Source organism: Saccharomyces eubayanus, chromosome XVI (genome assembly GCF_001298625.1).
Source record: "Saccharomyces eubayanus strain FM1318 chromosome XVI, whole genome shotgun sequence".
Lineage (NCBI taxonomy): Eukaryota > Fungi > Ascomycota > Saccharomycetes > Saccharomycetales > Saccharomycetaceae > Saccharomyces > Saccharomyces eubayanus.
This window is the reverse complement of record NC_030975.1, coordinates 620,969-638,976: the sequence shown is the minus strand read 5'-3', so window position 1 is coordinate 638,976 and position 18,008 is coordinate 620,969. Positions and strand designations below refer to the sequence as shown.

The window sequence follows — 18,008 nt, the reverse complement described above, 5'->3', positions numbered from 1 at the left end:
ATGATTCCTTTATTTTTTCTTCCTTCGGTTTTTTTTCTTCGAGAATTTAAACCTCAATTATATAATTATTATTATTGTCGTTTGTTATTATTGGTATTGATGTATTATTTGAATATGTATATAGTATTGTGCAATAAAGGCTAAATTGCGTAAGATATATCTGTATACCCAGAATGTATTTGTAAAGCAATAAGTAATTCCTGTATAGTTTCATTCTCCCTTTCCAACTCAACCTGGTTTTCGGCAATTTCATCATCGTCTGCACGTAAAGTTTCATTTGGAAACCTCGAGGATACCTCTACCAGTTTTGCCATCAACTGATCTCGCTCCAGTCTTGATTCGATCAATTGTTTGTTGAATGAAGATTGGGTACCCAATGATTGCAAGAGCTCGTTGTCCAGAGAATTGCTTTCCTCTAATAGGTTTTGTAGTTTCACAAATAATATATTACTATTATCTGGTTTTTCTAAAAGCCTTATGAGAAGGCCGGTTTTTTCAAGATTAATTTGAAGTTGGTGTCTGATTTCCAAGAGACGTTTCTGGCTGGAGTTCAATACTACTGCATGATTGTGTTTCCTGATCAGGTACAGTTTATCTAACGCAGTTAGTAGTTCTTTATATACTTCCACATGCTCCTTTTCCAAATGCTGGATCCTTTGCCATTGCTCTTCAGTACCACTGGTCATCTTACAACGACTCCCAATCCCCCTCAGCTGAATAATACGAGTCAGACGTGTATGATCATTGTATAATTACTGTGTATAATGCTGGTTAAAGGAACCTGTTTAGCGATGCATCATCCTTGACGATTTAAAATTTTTTGGGTAATAGGCTAAATTAAATCAAAAATATTGAGACTTGCATATCTAGAAAGGAACCACAGAGTACAGAGATTAGAATTCTAGTTGTGAAAATATTGAATTTTAGCCATAATATGCAAAATCCTTACGGCCATTTTACTAACGATACCACGGGGGACAGAAAGACATCGTCTCAAACCGGGCTATTTGGACAAAGTCTGAATAGTCCTTTGGGTTACGCCAGATCTTTTCCTTCTTTGACTTCTAATAATGATAACTTTAAAGCCAACCAGCAATCATCGATACCGTTGCCAGAACCACGTTTGCCTTGGAATAACATTAATCAGGTGTCCAATCCTTTGATGGTAACACCGCTTCCTGGATTACATAAAAATATGCCTAAAAATACTAAAAAGAAACTACCAAAGGTATCCAAAAAGATTCCGAACTCTTCTAACACCATACCAAATAAACTAGTGAGTAATAGTACTACAGTGGGGAAAAGTACTTTTGGTTCGACATCGGGAAGGAAAGCTGGAACGGATGACAGTGCTGAATTAGAAAGAAGAAAGAGAAGGGCTGAAAGATTTAGTAAGGGCCCATCAGCAACGACGAATAGTAACGACAACTTGAATGAAGATTTTGCGAATTTGAACGCAATCAGCAGCAAGTCTCATAAGTATGATAAAAAAATACATGTGGTGGGGCGTTGTCAAACTCTTGAAAAATCATATTTGAGACTGACATCGGAGCCCAATCCAGATTTGATTAGGCCTCCAAACATTTTGCAAAAAACGTATTGTTTATTGATGGAGAAGTACCAATCGAAAGCGGCCACGTATACTTACCTTTGCGACCAATTCAAATCAATGAGACAAGATTTAAGGGTGCAGATGATTGAGAATTCATTTACTATTAAAGTTTACCAAACGCATGCACGAATTGCCCTGGAGAACGGAGACCTTGGCGAATTCAACCAATGCCAGAATAGAATCATGGCGTTGTTTGAAAACTCTACGATACCGAAAAAATCATACTCGGAATTTATATGTTATTCTATTTTGTATTCAATGTTAACTGAGGATTATCCAGCGATTTCTCAGTTGAAACTGAAGTTGATGGACGATAACGCGTCGGAAATCTTGGGGGATGAGCATGTCAAGATAATTTTCGAGTTGAGTAACATGAAACTAGTCGGGAATTATCATTATTTTATGAAAAGTTATACGAAGCTGCACAAATTCGAAAAATGCCTGATCAACTCATTTTTAAATCTGGAAAAATTGAAATTTTTGACCGTGATTTGCAAGAGTTATAATCAAATCAATTTAGATTTTATTAAAAGTGAGTTTAGTTTCACCAGTATAGATGAAACAATAAATTTCTTGAGTGAGCAAAACTTGATCGACTTCATAGTAACTAAACAGATTAGTGACACTAATGGTAAAATGAAAGATATCAAAATTTTAAATACGAAGGGTTGTAGGGTACAGTTGATACAGAATTTCATGAAATTCAAGAAGATTGATATAAAGGGACAAAAATAGTGGGAAGAGGGATAGGGCGCACAAAGTAGATAGTTTTCTGTTTTTTCTATATACATACATATATACAAATGATACATAAAAAATCTTGAGAGCACTTTTTCTGGATTTGCACTTAGTAATCAAGCCATATGTTCACTATACTTAAGGCTAAGAGAGGAACTTGTAAAGATGGAGATCTTCGGACGCTAAAGAGCAAGTACGTACTAGAAAAGTTTTAGAGTTATAATTAATTATATATAGTTGTTTTATGGATTTGTATATAATTAAAATAAAATCAAGCTTCAACCATTTCTCTCAATCTTCTGATGGTAGATCTGACAGTGGCGGCAGCAGCAGTGGAGACAGTGTAAGCACCACCAGCGACAGTCTTCTTACAAGAAGAACAAGACCAGATACCAGCGGCACCTCTCTTGACGGTCTTCTTACCACAGAAAGAACAATCGTATCTAGCGTGTTGTTGGATTTCCAACTTCTTGACTTGTCTTCTCAAAGAGGAACCGTAACGGACACCGTACTTACCAGTGATACCAACCTTCTTAGTTCTTTTAGCCCTATTTAAAAAAAATTCATCATATATGTTAGTAATTCTTGAAATAAATTCTAGATAAAGAGTGAAGTTTAGTGTTTCGCATGATAATGGAAGCATACATTCGTTCTTGTACATGTTCTATTGTAACCACAAATATTCATCTTTTCCGGTCAAGAGCATCGGCACAACAGTTCGCCACGTCCACATTCAGCGACAGTTCATCGCATTCTTGAGTTTCTGTATTCTATTTCCACAATCATATAGCTATTGTACGCTTTTGAAGCATGGCGTCAATCGCCCCTCCGTATACTCCACACGGCGATGGTCGCTATAATATTTTATTCTTCTTTTTCATTTCATTACGAAGCACTATTCCTCAAAACACATGGCTCCACAAATGAGCGGTAGGTGTGTGTGTGATATTCCATACATTTTTGTCTCAGTTGTCTTCCTGTTATTTGGTCCAACTCCCACAAACGAAAATAAGCCTGTGATATAGTGAATATTGTACCTAACTATGCCATCCATATAACCCAATACCACACGCAATACCGAATGAGGCGCCTCTTGCGTTGCGTCGGGACCGATCGTGTCAAGAAATGAAAAAAACTAGAACTATAGAAAATAAGCTCAACAAAAAAGTGAAAAACTCATAAATATGTACGGATTTATATTTTTGGAGATGCGGTCTTGAAAAAACGGTAATATGTACGGTCACCCGGATTTCTGGCTGAAAAAGAAATATGTAAAAAAATCGTAATAAAGTGAAACCACCCCTCGAAAGAACAAGCGATGGTTTGGAGCTGTAATTGCCCAGAGTAACGGCGCAACTCAATTCGCAGAAAGAGCAGAGATTAGTTACTACTTTAAGCGTACACTCATTATAACCGACAGATATTTGCCGCCGCTGTTCCTCACTACTGATGGACAACAAAAGACTGTATAACGGCAACCTATCCAACATCCCGGAAGTCATAGATCCCGGGATCACGATTCCAATTTATGAAGAGGACATCAGAAGAGATGTGCTTTTGAACGTAAGCCCTCGTTCGGCGGGCGTGTCTGACAAGCGGGACCGTTCGAATTGCGCTTCCCCACAGAAAATTGGCTCGTATCGTACTCGCGCTGGCAGGTTTTCAGATACTATAACCAACCTGTTACCTTCCATTAGTGCAAAACTGCACCATTCAAAGAAGGCCGCTACAGCAGTCGTTGCTCCTCCTGCTAGTAGCACTCCGGAGAGCTTGAATACGACCACATATGCTCCAAGATTGTCTAATGATTCTTTTACAAGAGGTACGCCACTGTCACTGCAGTCTACTACAAGCCGGACCCGAACAAGAAACAACACAGTATCCTCGCAAATGACAGCGAATTCTTCATCTACCAGCGGTGCGGGTGCGGCCAATACCACGAATACAAACATTTGGAGTACAAATACAGAAACTAACACGTCATCCAGCCCTTTGTTTGATTATCCCCATGCTACTTCCTATTTTGAGCCATTGACCAGATTTAAGTCCACCGAAAATTATGCCTTGCCTCAAACAGCTCAGTTGAACAGTTTTTTGGAAAAGAATGGGAATTCGAACATATGGTCGAATACAGGCAATAACACAGACTACCTCAATACTCCCATAGTTAATAGACAGCGTTCGCAGTCTCAATCAACTATAAACAGGGTATACACAGATGCTCCTTACTATCAACAACCCGCGCAAAATCACCAGGTTCAAGTGCCTACCATGATCCAAAATAGCACCCCTCAATCGCTTGTTATTCTTGACGGTGTTGATCCAGCCTCAATCAACTGGATTACCACAAACCAAAACGTTCCATTGATCAATCAAATATCTACGCTTTTGCCCACTAATACAATATCTATTTCGAATGTATATCCATTGCAACCCACTCAACAACAACAAAATACTGTAAACCTTACAAGTACTTCCCTAGCGACATTGTGTTCGCAATATGGCAAAGTCCTCTCGGCAAGAACGCTACGTGGCCTAAATATGGCTTTGGTGGAATTTTCTACTATAGAAAGTGCAATTTGTGCCTTGGAAGCCTTGCAAGGTAAAGAGCTTTCAAAAGTAGGTGCTTCTAGCACTGTGTCCTTTGCACGGGTTCTTCCTATGTACGAACAACCCCCAAACGCCAGTGCTTATAGTAGCAAACCAAAGCAGCCTTTATTGCAGGAACAACTGAATAACGGAGTGCTTAATTACCAGCAGCAACAATCAGAACAGCAGCAGCAACAGTCAACCTCATTTAATCAACCCAACCTTTCATACAGCAACCCCACCCAAAATATGAGCCATTTGCAATTGTCTTCGAATGAAAGTGAACCATACCCCTTTCCATTGCCTCCACCATCATTATCTGATAATGAGGTCAATCTATTAAATACCATAAAATCATTTCCATTAGGATATGACCAATTAGAGTTGAATCATCTGTTAAAAAATGCGTTGAAAAATAAGGGAGTTTCTAATACAAACGATTTTGGTCCACTACCTGAACACAACTCTAAACTTTCTAAAAAGAAGAGCTTTTTCGATCCGCCAAAACTGCGTGAGTTAAGGAAACAATTTGATTCAAATTCATTATCTAATATAGAAATCGAACAGCTTGCCATCGTCATTTTAGATCAATTACCAGAATTGAGTTCAGACTATTTGGGCAATACCGTTGTTCAAAAGTTATTTGAGAATTCTTCAGATATAATAAGAGATATTATGCTTAGAAAATGTAACAAATACTTAACATCTATGGGTGTCCACAAGAATGGAACCTGGGTTTGTCAAAAGATTATCAAAATGGCGAAGACACCAAGGCAAATCAATCTTGTGACTTTAGGTGTCAAAGACTATTGCATCTCACTTTTTAATGATCAATTCGGCAATTACGTTATTCAAGGTATCTTAAAGTTTGGTTTTCCCTGGAATAGTTTTATTTTTGAAAGCGTTCTGTCTCATTTTTGGACAATAGTGCAAAACAGATACGGTTCTCGTGCTGTAAGGGCTTGTCTCGAGGCAGATTCTACCATCACTCAAAGCCAACTGTTGACGATAAGTTCGCTGATAATTGTACTCTCCCCTTATTTGGCTACAGATAATAACGGTACTTTATTGATTACTTGGTTGTTGGATACCTGTACATTACCCAATAAAAACATAATCCTTTGTGATGAACTGGTTAAAAGTAATTTGGTTAAACTATGTTGTCATAAATTAGGTTCATTGACAATCTTGAAGATTCTAAATTTAAGAGGTGGTGAAGAAGAATTATTATCCAAGAATAAGATCATCCGTGCAGTTTTTGATGGCCCAGTCTCTAATGATTCTATCTTATTCCAAATACTGGATGAAGGCAACTATGGCCCAACATTCATTTACAAAGTTTTAACCTCAAGAATCCTTGACAATAATGTAAGAGATGAAGTTATGACTAAAATCCGTCAGCTAATTTTGAACTCTACTATCAATTTACAAAGCCGTCAACTGCTGGAAGAAATTGGATTATCATCATCTGGAATATCCCCCAAGCAATCCTCCAAAAGTCACCGTAAACAACATTCTCAAGGGTTCCATTCTCCTGGGCGTGCAAGAGGAGTCTCGGTTTCCAGCGTGAGAAGTTCAAATTCAAGACAAAATAGTATCATACCAATCAATGCTGCTAGTCCAGCTCCAATTTTGAACTTTAACCCGGTTCCGATGAGTGAAATAAATTCATACTTTAATAATCAACAGTTAATGTACCCTGGGAATGGAAATTCAAACGCAAATACTATGTCTAATGGGTACGAGGACTTAACACCACACTTTGACTCACTCACAATCGCTAATGGAACAAATTTGTCTTTACCGATAATCAACCTACCAAATGGTGCACAGCAACCAAATAACAACGACAGTAATATCAGCAATAATACTAATAATAGTACTTGTTACTCAATGAACATGAATCCTTTAAGTCGCTCAGTGAGCCACAATAATAATAATTACAATAATAATAACAATAATAACAATAATAATAATAATAATAATAATAATATTAATGCTAATGGTAGTATTAACAATAGCAATGTTAACAATAATAATGATACAAATTTGTCCCGATACAGGTCATACGGATATTAAGTCTTGGCTTTTATTTCCCTTGCCTTTTTAATTTTCTTTTTGATTCTGGCCCAATTCAATTTTTTTTTACCATCACCGCAGAATAATACCAATAAAGTATTGACATTCTTAGGTACTTATAATGATTAATGACCCGTTTTTTATTTCACTTGTATTTTTTGTTTCTTTCTCTCTTTCTTCCTGTCTTACTCCTAGATAGACTCCAGCCTCTACTGTTATTAATAACTAATTATGAAGCACAACGTCGTGAAATATAAATATGTATGTAGCGTATGCATGTGAGCGGAATCATATACCTATTCTCTTTTTCTATTTAATAATGAATCAATTAATAAATCTGATCTATTTTTTTTTCCAGCGCCCTTTACTGAGCGCACAGGAAGAAATATTGCATTTATAAATATTTACATACCTATACATCAACGGCTCAAACTCAAACAGAACATAAACCTTATCCTATGTCATGTCATATAATAATTTACACATAAGTCTTTTGCACCTCAATCTATTCATTGTCTTCTTCCTCGTCATCATCGTCACTTTCAGCGGTTTCCAACCATGTAATGAATGGTTTCGCAGCTCTACGAACCTTCTTGGATATTTCCTTAGGTACGAATTTCTTGGATGTTTTGGTACCAAATCTCATGATTTCCTCTTCTGAAATGATGTCATTGTTGTATAACTGAACCAAAATTTTGGGTAATGTTGGAATTAAGTCCTTGTGTTCTAAACCTAAGAATCTTTCAATACCACCCAAAAAGTTTCTCTCGTATTCCGGAGAGACCAAAACTTTAGTGAAAAATGCATTGTGTTCAGCGACTTCGTTTACGATATCTTCATCAAAAAGACATTGGGCCAAGACACAACCAATTTTTGGATCGTTCAAAATATCTAGTTCAGCGGCCTTCTTATATAGTTCCACGTCAGATGGAAGGTTTTCCTTGTCTTCACCAGCTTGGTTTAAGATCCATTCACCGTATTCATCTAATTGGCTGAGTTCAGAGTTAGCTTCTAGTTCTTTGGCACGAGCTCTGATGGCTTCTTCAGACATATCAACGGCCCATTCGTCATCTTTGACTTCGATATTTTCTAAAGTGGAAGCAGCGGCCTTAATTTGACGCGACAACTCATCTTCATCCTCGTCATGATGTTGTGGAGTGGATGAACCAGTGCCATCCGAAGGAGCGTTTTGAGATTTACCTTGAGCAATATCACTAATGGATAGCCCACCACCACGGACATTGGCGGAAGCTGTGGCTGCCTTCTTCTTCTTCTTGGAGCCGGAAACGGAATCAGGTGGGTTCTTCAAAATGAAAGACGATAGTTTGTGTCTCAAGTCCATTGGAGTTCTCTTACCACAAGCCTTACAGTCTCTGACCAAATCGCTATCCCTGGTGATTATGATCTCGGTTTCTGGATTCTTACAACTTCCACAAAGAACAAACCTGTTGATGAACCCATCCAACACGTCTTGCAACTTAGCAGGTTCGTGAACACCGTTAACCAAATAACGATCTTTGTCGACGGAAATAGAAGTTTGAGCACCCAGTTCGAAACCGAAGTACTTGACGATGTATGGAGCAGGTCTGTTCAACGCATGGGCGATGTCAGCCACGTTCAGAATTGCTGTTTTGATACCGTTACCTCTACCTTCCACCTTGGCCTGGATTGGAGGCATTTTATAACGGTAGAATGGATCATGGTTGTCTCTACAAATGTTAACGGACATCTTGGCTCAGTGAGTGTGAGTGTTAGTGTGTGCGTGTGCGAGTCGGTGCAAATGAAGGTAGTTGGAAAAGACACACGGTAGACTCCTGATAAATAGTTGTCTTTGTACGGCCGGGAGGGTGAAGGGGGGTGTGTTTTCGCCACTAATTAACGATACAAGTTCATCAATTTTCTTTTTTTTTTTTTCGTTCACTCATTGCGGTGCGATGAAAATTTTTCACTACTGGAAAAGCTGGAATACGGGTAAGAACGTGGTATCATTCTGTATGCGGTAGTATATTGAAACCTGCTGTATGTATATTTATGTATTCTATTTCATTGTTGGCGGCTAGAACTGGATCGTTTCGCACTCTCTTTTGATCATGGGTGTGTTCTGAGCAACCCAGTTGCTATCTCTCAGGGCGGCCTTGGGGTCATGCGATTGGGACAGCCTATGCTTGGCCAGTACGTCGTGGTATTTACCCTCGTACTCCTTGGACTCTCTGATCACTCTGTTCTCGTCGAACTCCACGTATAGCCTCGTGTCGTAGACCCGCACAAGCACGTCGTCCACTCTCAGGAAGAACCTGCTCAGCAGCAGCAGGCGTTCGTTCATGACCCTTATTTTCACGTTGAGTATGGATATACCGTTGTCTGCGAGCTCGTCTTCGAAGAGAATCATGTCGTCGTAGAATAGGATTTTGTCGTGCACGGCCAGCTTGTCGAGTGGTAGCGTTTGGTCATTGTCCAGTTTGAACCTCGACTCGGGGGAGTTCTCTGTGCCCCTATAGCTTGTGGTGTAGGTCCAGTCGTACTTGTGTATAATGTTGAGGGAATCTGCGCTCACATCGTTGGAAAACCGCTGTGCAGTGCCCGTGCCCGATGTGTTCTGTTTCCTCTTGGAGTTTATCCAATCGTTCGAGTACGCCACGCGGATGCCCGAATCCTGCAGTTGCACGTTCTTCAGGGCGTCCAGGGCGTTGAACTCTATAGACCAGTCTAGACGCGGGTTCTCGATTCGGATGTAGTTGTTGCCGAAGATCATCTCGGGCAAGGTCAGCCCCTTGAGCTTCTCGGTTTCCCAGACGTCCAGTTCTTGTGAGTTCAAAATGGGCTTCTTCCTGGAAGAGATGGTCCAGTCGTTTATGGAGATGGAAGGATTGTCCTCCAAGGGCAGCGTGGCTCTGGGCGATGGGATGATGACCGAGCCACAGCTCACGCAGGGCGGGTTGTTCGGGTTATTGCAGATATGTCGTGGTGGCACTGCCGTTGCTGCTACGGGGGCGGTCATCGAGGATGCGGTGATGCTGCCGGCTGGGATGGGCATTCTTCGAGCGCGTACGGTCTGCGCATGCATCTCTCTGGCAGCGTTTATCTGGACAGTGTTTATCCCTGGGGATCTGAGGGGGGCGGTATTTCTCTTGGACATTCGATCTGAGGCCGTGTATGTGTGTATGATGTTTCCCGTGATTCTTGGGGAGGGGGGTGCGTAGTATAGTGATGTGCTTATTATATACAGCTAAAAGCGTAAGAGGCTCCAGCCACCGGGTAAACGAAGCGGAAAAGTGAACCGAAACCAGTAAGGATAAAGGATTAAAGGTAAACGTGGGCGATGGATGAACACACAGGGAGGCATGAGGCCCCGGAAGAAGCGCAGCAAGAACGGAAAGAAATGGGTCAACTAGTCAAGAGGAGCCATGCTATCAGGATCATCGCAGCGCTGGGCATTGTCGGGCTGTGGATGTTTTTCTCCTCGAACGAACTATCGATCAGCACGCCAAGCCTGATCAAGACGGACGCTGGCGCCAAGGAGGTACAGGAGGCGGCAGCTTTGAAGAATGAGGCCCGGCTGAAGGAGATTGAGCAGCAGACGATCATGCCGCTGATGGGAGACGAGAAGGTGAAGCAGGAGGTGGGCCGGGCGTCGTGGAAGTACTTCCACACGCTGCTGGCGAGGTTCCCTGATGAGCCTAGCGCGGAGGAAAGAGAGAAACTGGCCACGTTCATCGAGCTTTACGCACAGCTGTACCCGTGTGGGGAGTGTTCGTACCACTTTGTCAAACTGATCAATAAGCACCCGATACAGACGTCGAGTAGGACGGCCGCGGCGATGTGGGGGTGCCACATCCATAACAAGGTGAACGAGTTCCTGAAGAAGGACATCTACGATTGTGTCACCATCCTCGCGGACTACGACTGCGGCTGCAGCGACGACGACGGCAAAAGAGTATCGCTGGAGAAGGAGGCCAAACAGCTGGGCTAGTAAGGATGTGTTTAAACAGTATGATATTTTCAAAAAATTTGGTTTGTATTTCATTATATATATATATATATTTATGATGAATTTCTATATATGATAGTAGTAAAGGACCCGACCGGGCTTTTTTTTTTTAAAAAAAGTTTCGTGATGAATGTGAGTGCGGAAAAGTGCAGAGAATGATGACAGAGAATGCTCCAGAAAAATGACAATGATGACTTATAAAAAAGTGAAGATGCTAAAACGTCTTTATGCTAGTGTTGTGTGAGAAAGAAAGTGTGCCAGTGTGTACACCACTTACTTACAACAGCGTCAAAGAGTTCTTTCTGGGGTGTGCGTTGTTGGGGGCGGCAGCGCCCAACAGAGCAGCGTTGGCGATTGCCAGGTTCAAGTCGTCGGCGCTGACGTCAGAGTTCTTTCTCGAGCTTGGCTGCGACACTGGGGAAAGAGAAGGGATGACGAAAGGTTGAGAGACGGCTGAGGTTAGTTCTAAAAAGGCGACCATTGTTGATTGAGTGTTTGTTTTGTGAGGGTGGAGAGTTAGCTTGTTTGTGTTTGCTTGCTTGCTTGATGTTATATTATACAAGAACAAGGTAAGAGAGAAGACACGAGAGAGTAGTTCAGTTAATGAAGAACCAGAGACCTTATATACGTACGCGCCGAGACCCGAGACGGTTGCGGTGAGCACGCCCCTCCACATGCGTATGTTCTGTTCTGTTCTGTTCGTTACGTTACGTTATACAGCGTCATGACAACGATGGGTCACGCAGATGACTAACGAGCGGTCTGCCACAGTACACTACGGTGCAAACGAGACGAATGACCGGATCGACCCGCCGCGGAATCTACTGGAACAAAAAACGATTGCGGATTTGCGCGGGTGTAACAGCCACGCCGCTTCTCCGGGCCCGCGGAGGAGCGAGCGGGTGCCCGGGCTCACCAAAAACTGCAAAACTGCGCTCCCCGCGGCGGCGCGCGTTAATGTCCGCCGCGGGAGCGTCAGGCGGGGAGCGGGGCCCGGGGCCCGGAGGAGCAGTAGCAGTAGCAGTAGCAGTGGCAGCGCAGACTGCGTGATTGATGGATGATGGATGATGGATGGAAGAAAAAATAAACCATGGATGATTCACTACAACACGGATCGGATCACGCGCAAAAGGCCCGGCAAATGCCGAGAAATGACGGTCAGCTTTTTTTTTTTTTTTTTTTTTTGAGGTGTTTCTCAAATTTTTGTTATAATAGCGTGGTACGTACAAAACTACTTAGGCTATCTATCTTCTATCTCTACTTGAAGGTGTATCCAATGATGGCCTGGGTGGCCTTGAGCGCCTCGTATTTCACGCGGGAGTCCGTATGGTTTAACAACTCCATGATGTCGGCTTTGCCGCCAGACTTGTCGAGGACGTCGATGCTCTCGGGGAGAAGCTCGACCACGTGGGTGATGTCGTTGAGCGCGACCTGGAGAATGATCTTTTCTTGCTTCGCGTTGACGTCGCCCTGGCGGACCTTTGCCTGCAAGAGCTGGATCAATTGGCGGAAGATTCGGTAGTTGTCCTTCTTGAACTCTTCGATGTTGTCGGACCAGAAGCCATTGTCGACGTGTGGAGGTGACCAGCACAACAGCTTGGAGTCCAACTCGGCGACGTATTCGTCGAAAGAGGTCAGTTCTTGGTACTCGTTTTCCAGAATTTCCTTGAGCTTGTTGATGTCATCGCGTAGTTCCTCGTCCGAGTACTTTCTCTCGCTTAGGCTTTGCACCGTGGGCAAGGCGTTGCCGAGCAACAACAGTTGCTTGACGACCTTCTTGTGCTGCTTGACGCGCACGGAACAGCACTGCAAGATGATCGATATGCACAACCGGGAGACCTTCTCCTTTATCGTGATCTTGACCAGCTTCAACAGGTCCAGGAAGTCGCTCAGGTATCTCTGGACCATCTCGCCCGCGAACACGGGGTTGAAGGTCAACAGCCAGATCAACAGCAAGGAGTAGTACTGCAATTGGATCCCCAGGTGGTTCGAGTTTGTTGCGACTATGCGCGTGGCCAACTGCGAGTCCGTGGCGCGTTGCAGGATCTTGAACAGCGTGGGCATGAACTCCTTCTCGTGCAACCATATCACGTCGCGGTACTCTGGTACCACCGTGAGTTCTTGCAAAAGACGGATGCACACATAACACGTGTCCATCTGCTCAATGTTCTGCAAGATATTGAGCATGTTGTCATTTTTCAACAGCTTTTCCACCAGCTTCACGTTGTGCAGCCCGGTTTGCACCAAAAGCGACACTACGTTGAACCCTGAAATCAGCACGGTTTGGAAGTCCCCGTTAAGCGACACGGCAAACAGTTGCTCCAATTGCTTGGGGTCCTCCTGGAAAAACTTCACTGTGTCGTCGCCATATTTCTCCGACGACAACAATTCGGCTATTAAGTTCTGCACAGATTTCTTGCAGTCTTCGTTGTCCGAAGTGGAAAGCAAGTGAATCAATGGCATCAACGTTTTGCCGTTCACTTTGAACTCAGAGTCTGCATTGTTCGACGATGATGAGTAGTCACCACCGCCGTTGCTTTTCTTCACAAGAATGGATTCTAGTGCCTTGGCTGTAGACGCATCAATTTCACTCAGTTCCTCGGACCTGGCTAGGGCGTCCCATGCCACGGACCTCGAACGGATTATACTGCGGATCTCATTGAAATGGGTACTGTCCATTAAAATCTTAGTTGCCCCCATTATTGAAATCACCGGTGCACTTTGTCTTGCTTCTCTATAGGTAACCGCAGGCATTCTTTTATCAAGAAACAGTCATTTTCTTTTTTTTTTTTTCATTATCAGACCTTTTTTTTTGGGTCTGGGAAAAAAGCGGCCCCCCCCTCGTGTAATTATGCACGGAGGCAGGGTAACTTTGGAAGAACAATACATCACAAGACAATGCAACTGAACTACCTAATCTGTGTACTTTGAAAGTGTCATTGTGCGTCCTCTTTTTTTTTTTTGGTTTGTCATTTGTCACTTGACTAAAACTGCTGTTGCTGTGGTTTCTTTGCTTCATTAAAGACTATTTTATTTCCTCATGCTGATTTTGATGGTGAGGTGGGGGGAAGTTTTTTATGTAGATAATATAGTATAAATAATTAAAATCATTAATTTTTTTTTTGCATTACGGTTATTGTTATTAGATTAGTTCCTGCCTAAGAAAATTCATTCTGCACGCTTTATGCTTATGAGGATTCTCTTTCGAATTCTTTAGTCATGTTGGCGCTGTCAATGGCACCGCAAACGGTTTCACACATGATACCGGTGACTAAGTATGGGTCAATGTTGGAAGCTGGTCTACGATCTTCGAAGTAACCACATCCTTCCTTGGCGACGGATCTTGGAATTCTGATGGAACTACCTCTGTTGGCGACACCAGAAGAGAAGGCGGTCATGGAAGCAGTTTCATGTCTACCGGTCAATCTCATCTCGTTATCGCTACCGTACAACTTGATGTGTTCGGCGTGTCTCTTGGACAACTTTTCGATGGCTTGTTCAATGTATTTCATACCGCCTGGTAGTCTCATTTCCTTGGTGGAGACGTTGGTGTGACAACCGGCACCGTTCCAGTCACCCTTCAATGGCTTTGGATGGAAGGAAATCTTAATGCCGAATTCTTCAGCCACTCTGTGCAAGAGGTATCTTGCCATCCACAATTGGTCACCCAATTCAATACCGGTGCATGGGCCAACTTGGAATTCCCATTGAGATGGCATGACTTCGGCGTTGATACCGGAAAGTTCCAAACCGGCATACAGACAGGCTCTGTAGTGGGCTTCGATAAGATCTCTGGCGTACACCTTACCGGCACCGACACCACAGTAGTATGGACCTTGTGGGGCTGGGAACCCACCCTTTGGCCATCCGTAGACGTTGTCGTACATGTCCAATAGAGTGTATTCTTGTTCTAGACCGAACCAGATCTCTTCGTCTTTGTGGGCAGCAAACAACTTAGCGGCTTCATGTCTGTGGTTGAACTTGTTTGGAGTACCGTCGTTGTTGTAACAAGCGGCCAAGACGACAATGTTGTCACCTCTTCTGAAAGGGTCTGGGTAGAAAGCGACAGGCTTCAAGTAGATGTCGGAGTCGTGACCTGGAGCTTGGTTGGTAGAGGAACCGTCAAAGTTCCATTCTGGTAGTTGGTCGATAGAGGTGACCTTCTTCTTCAAAGTTCTACCTTTGGAACGCAAGTTACCGGTACCGTCGATCCAGACATATTCGGCAATGATTCTGCCTCTTTGGTCTAGTTCTAGATATTTTTGTAAAATTTGGGTTTTTTCAATACTCGTTTCAGCCATTTTTGTTATATTATGTTATGTTATATTGGTGTTTTTGGGTACTTCTTCTTTTATAAATGAAACGAAGCTATGTTTTTTTTCACAAGTATGTGTGTGATTCTATAATGATCTTTGTGTGTCTGCTCTTTTTAACAAGGGAAGAAGGATATAAAACAAGGTAAGACTAACCAAGACTGAAATATGGATATACACAATCACTATCTTTATATATTACGGAAAAAACAAAATTTTAAAAGAAGGGAAGCTGCTTGCTCGGAGTCATCATTCACTATCAAGCCTACCACTACAACATTCATTAGCTGGCACTAACAAACGAACTAATTTTTCACTTTTTTCATCCTACATTTCTTTTTTTGTTTGTGTTTCGCTATACAAGACATCAATGCGGCATATCAGCATTAGACTCCTGCCAAAAATAGAGCACTATTTTGCATGTTTGGGGAATAATAATGACCACAAATGGCATTCGGTGATGCGAAATGCCTGATGATAAAACACCGCCTGGCACCGTCTGTGCGGACCAAGCGCTGCAGAGCCTCTTTTCGCTCTCTCGTTCGCTTATCTTATCGCGCTCAGGGGAGTGCGGTCATCAACCGTAAACAAACGTGTGGAGTGACGCACGGGCTTATCTCCGGGTAACCGTGTGCGGCCGTGCTGGGGTCCTTTGCCCCGGGCGCAGCATTATGCGGGTACTGGGTTTAGGGGTTGTGTTTTGGCAGCGCATTGAGGTGTTTTTCCGGCTTGAGAGATTTTTATTTCATCCGGATGGACCAAAAATTGAAAAGTACCATTGTTCCGACAGCACGTGTGGCGCGCAAGTACACCTGCGCGCCGTTGTTTACAGTTGTTTACTGTTGTCCTGGCAAATTGATTGCAAAATGTCCTCTGATGGGCGCGACAAACAGGGACAAAGCCGGCGGAAGTGCTGCCGGGTAGCGCGCTGCGAGATATTGCTGTTTACAGTGGACCTACCTGCTTAGTGTTCATCTCTATATAGACTATTTATACAGTTTTATATTAGACTGGGTTCAGAGGGTTTGTTATCGTATCCCTCGATATGCTCCCTCCCTTCCTCCTTGCTCAGGATCGGGGGGCTTACAGGAAAACGATCATCGCTTCCGGTACTAAGAAAAGCAGGTCGAGATCTGATCTCTCTGTAGCCGCCCATTGCATCTGGGTGTCTTTGTTTATCGGGACTAGTTTGTGTTGGCGCTCGCGTTAGCGGGCTGCGATTGCTTTCCGTCCCTTTTCAGCGAYTCGTAGTCTTCCTTGGAGTACCACTTGCCTAGGTTCCACGAGGGAAGGTTAGCCATTGTAACGGCGCCCAGCCACCCTTGGATCTTGCGGTCCATCATGACTTGGTTGGCGAATGTAGTCAGCTTGTACTGCGGAAACCTAATGGACAGCTCCTTGATTATGCGTTGTTCCATGCCTTCGATCAAAGATGAGGACCCCGTGATGATGATGTTCGTCAACAGTAGCGAGTAGACTTGTTCTGGCGATATGTTGTTGCTGCTGCTGCCGTTGGCATTGTCGCCAGCAGTGGCGTGCATGTGGCTTGTGCCCAACCCGTTCGGGTTGGCAGAGGTGTTGGCTTTCATTGAGTTTATGCTGGCGCCGGCCTTCTTCACTGATTTCGCCATTAGCGGCCCCAGGCCGTCCTCCGGTGAAAATTTGTCCGATATCAGTTGAGGTTTGAATAAGTACTCTGCAAACTCGTAGCAATCTTTGAAGTCTAAGGTGATGGTCTTGTTTAAAGGTTTGAATAGAAAGTTTTTCTTCTGTAGCAATGGGTTGTTGGGGCTCCCCATTAATGCCGTGTACTGGAGTTGCTGGTCCATCTGCTTCAACTGCTCCTGCTGCCTAGCAAATATTTCTGCTTGTTCCTTGTAATATCTTTCTAACTCAATCAAATCCTTTTCGCTCACTTGCAGCATGGTGGACTTGAATTGTTGGATCCACGTGTTGGCATCGTGCCAAACATCTGTGGAATTTTTCTCCTCGTCTGCCATGTTTTCCATGTCGTTTTCCTCTTTGATCATGGGGGCTAGCTTTTCGTGTACTTGGAAATCCAAGAAATCGCCGCCGAATTTCGATCTTACTACGGCATTCTTCACCACGATACCGTCGATGATGGGGGTCACGTTGCAACCTGACGCACCCATGTCAATCACAAACGCAGAGCTCTTGCCCATGGACAAGGCAATCGCTAACGGCTCGATCACAATCTGGAAAACTGGAACTTTCAATTTGTCAAACGCCAGCTCATAATAGTGCTCCAATATGCTCATGTCCGGTTTCCCGTTGGTGGCAGGCATGGTGATCACCAGTGGCAATTCCTCCGGGGAAACTTTCAATTGAGTCTCGTACATATACCGCCATTGCAACTCCAATGCTTCCCAATTGTACGGCAACCCTTGGCTGTCCATCAACGTATAGACCTCGTCGTCACTGCGCTTCTCCGCTGTAGTATCTATCATGTCATAGGTTCCGAATATAAACTTTGCCTTTCCCGCGTCGTCCGTTCTCTTGACATAACTCGAAGGTATGATGCATTGTGGCAACTCAACATTACTAAACCCGGCCACCGTTCTATGTGACCCGTTATGTATCACGACACATTTCCTGTTCAGCGTCATTCTCGATTGATTTTCTTGTACTGTACTACTACGTGCACTCTCGCTCTTGCTCCGCTGTTTCT

The 18,008-nt window shown here is 43.3% G+C and overlaps 11 protein-coding genes across 11 annotated transcripts; 3 read left to right on the top strand and 8 right to left on the bottom strand.

Moving 5' to 3' along the window:
- Nucleotides 1-140: 140 nt before the first annotated feature.
- On the bottom strand, nt 141-686 carry MCM16 (Mcm16p; the record flags this gene model as incomplete). Its single annotated transcript, XM_018368487.1, has 1 exon — nt 141-686. One exon carries the CDS (start codon nt 684-686, stop codon nt 141-143), a length of 546 nt encoding a protein of 181 aa, XP_018219067.1.
- A 248-nt stretch (nt 687-934) lies between these two features.
- Nucleotides 935-2,347, top strand: THP3 (Thp3p; the record flags this gene model as incomplete). Its single annotated transcript, XM_018368486.1, has 1 exon — nt 935-2,347. The coding sequence occupies one exon, from the start codon at nt 935-937 to the stop codon at nt 2,345-2,347; it is 1,413 nt and encodes a 470-aa protein (XP_018219066.1).
- A 274-nt stretch (nt 2,348-2,621) lies between these two features.
- Nucleotides 2,622-2,997, bottom strand: RPL43A (60S ribosomal protein eL43; the record flags this gene model as incomplete). The annotated part of the gene is made up of 2 exons (XM_018368485.1): nt 2,622-2,898; nt 2,996-2,997. Coding segments are annotated over 2 exons (279 nt in total).
- Nucleotides 2,998-3,799: 802 nt separating this feature from the next.
- Nucleotides 3,800-7,018, top strand: PUF2 (Puf2p; the record flags this gene model as incomplete). Its single annotated transcript, XM_018368484.1, has 1 exon — nt 3,800-7,018. One exon carries the CDS (start codon nt 3,800-3,802, stop codon nt 7,016-7,018), a length of 3,219 nt encoding a protein of 1,072 aa, XP_018219064.1.
- Nucleotides 7,019-7,523: 505 nt separating this feature from the next.
- On the bottom strand, nt 7,524-8,747 carry TIF5 (translation initiation factor eIF5; the record flags this gene model as incomplete). Its single annotated transcript, XM_018368483.1, has 1 exon — nt 7,524-8,747. The coding sequence occupies one exon, from the start codon at nt 8,745-8,747 to the stop codon at nt 7,524-7,526; it is 1,224 nt and encodes a 407-aa protein (XP_018219063.1).
- Nucleotides 8,748-9,074: 327 nt separating this feature from the next.
- TIP41 (Tip41p) lies at nt 9,075-10,154 on the bottom strand (the record flags this gene model as incomplete). The annotated part of the gene is made up of 1 exon (XM_018368482.1): nt 9,075-10,154. One exon carries the CDS (start codon nt 10,152-10,154, stop codon nt 9,075-9,077), a length of 1,080 nt encoding a protein of 359 aa, XP_018219062.1.
- Nucleotides 10,155-10,337: 183 nt separating this feature from the next.
- Nucleotides 10,338-10,988, top strand: ERV2 (flavin-linked sulfhydryl oxidase; the record flags this gene model as incomplete). Its single annotated transcript, XM_018368481.1, has 1 exon — nt 10,338-10,988. One exon carries the CDS (start codon nt 10,338-10,340, stop codon nt 10,986-10,988), a length of 651 nt encoding a protein of 216 aa, XP_018219061.1.
- Nucleotides 10,989-11,283: 295 nt separating this feature from the next.
- On the bottom strand, nt 11,284-11,682 carry SPO24 (Spo24p; the record flags this gene model as incomplete). Its single annotated transcript, XM_018368480.1, has 1 exon — nt 11,284-11,682. One exon carries the CDS (start codon nt 11,680-11,682, stop codon nt 11,284-11,286), a length of 399 nt encoding a protein of 132 aa, XP_018219060.1.
- Nucleotides 11,683-12,263: 581 nt separating this feature from the next.
- On the bottom strand, nt 12,264-13,760 carry VMA13 (H(+)-transporting V1 sector ATPase subunit H; the record flags this gene model as incomplete). Its single annotated transcript, XM_018368479.1, has 1 exon — nt 12,264-13,760. The coding sequence occupies one exon, from the start codon at nt 13,758-13,760 to the stop codon at nt 12,264-12,266; it is 1,497 nt and encodes a 498-aa protein (XP_018219059.1).
- Nucleotides 13,761-14,194: 434 nt separating this feature from the next.
- On the bottom strand, nt 14,195-15,307 carry GLN1 (glutamate--ammonia ligase; the record flags this gene model as incomplete). The annotated part of the gene is made up of 1 exon (XM_018368478.1): nt 14,195-15,307. The coding sequence occupies one exon, from the start codon at nt 15,305-15,307 to the stop codon at nt 14,195-14,197; it is 1,113 nt and encodes a 370-aa protein (XP_018219058.1).
- Nucleotides 15,308-16,503: 1,196 nt separating this feature from the next.
- ARP7 (Arp7p) lies at nt 16,504-17,946 on the bottom strand (the record flags this gene model as incomplete). Its single annotated transcript, XM_018368477.1, has 1 exon — nt 16,504-17,946. One exon carries the CDS (start codon nt 17,944-17,946, stop codon nt 16,504-16,506), a length of 1,443 nt encoding a protein of 480 aa, XP_018219057.1.
- Nucleotides 17,947-18,008: the final 62 nt, after the last annotated feature.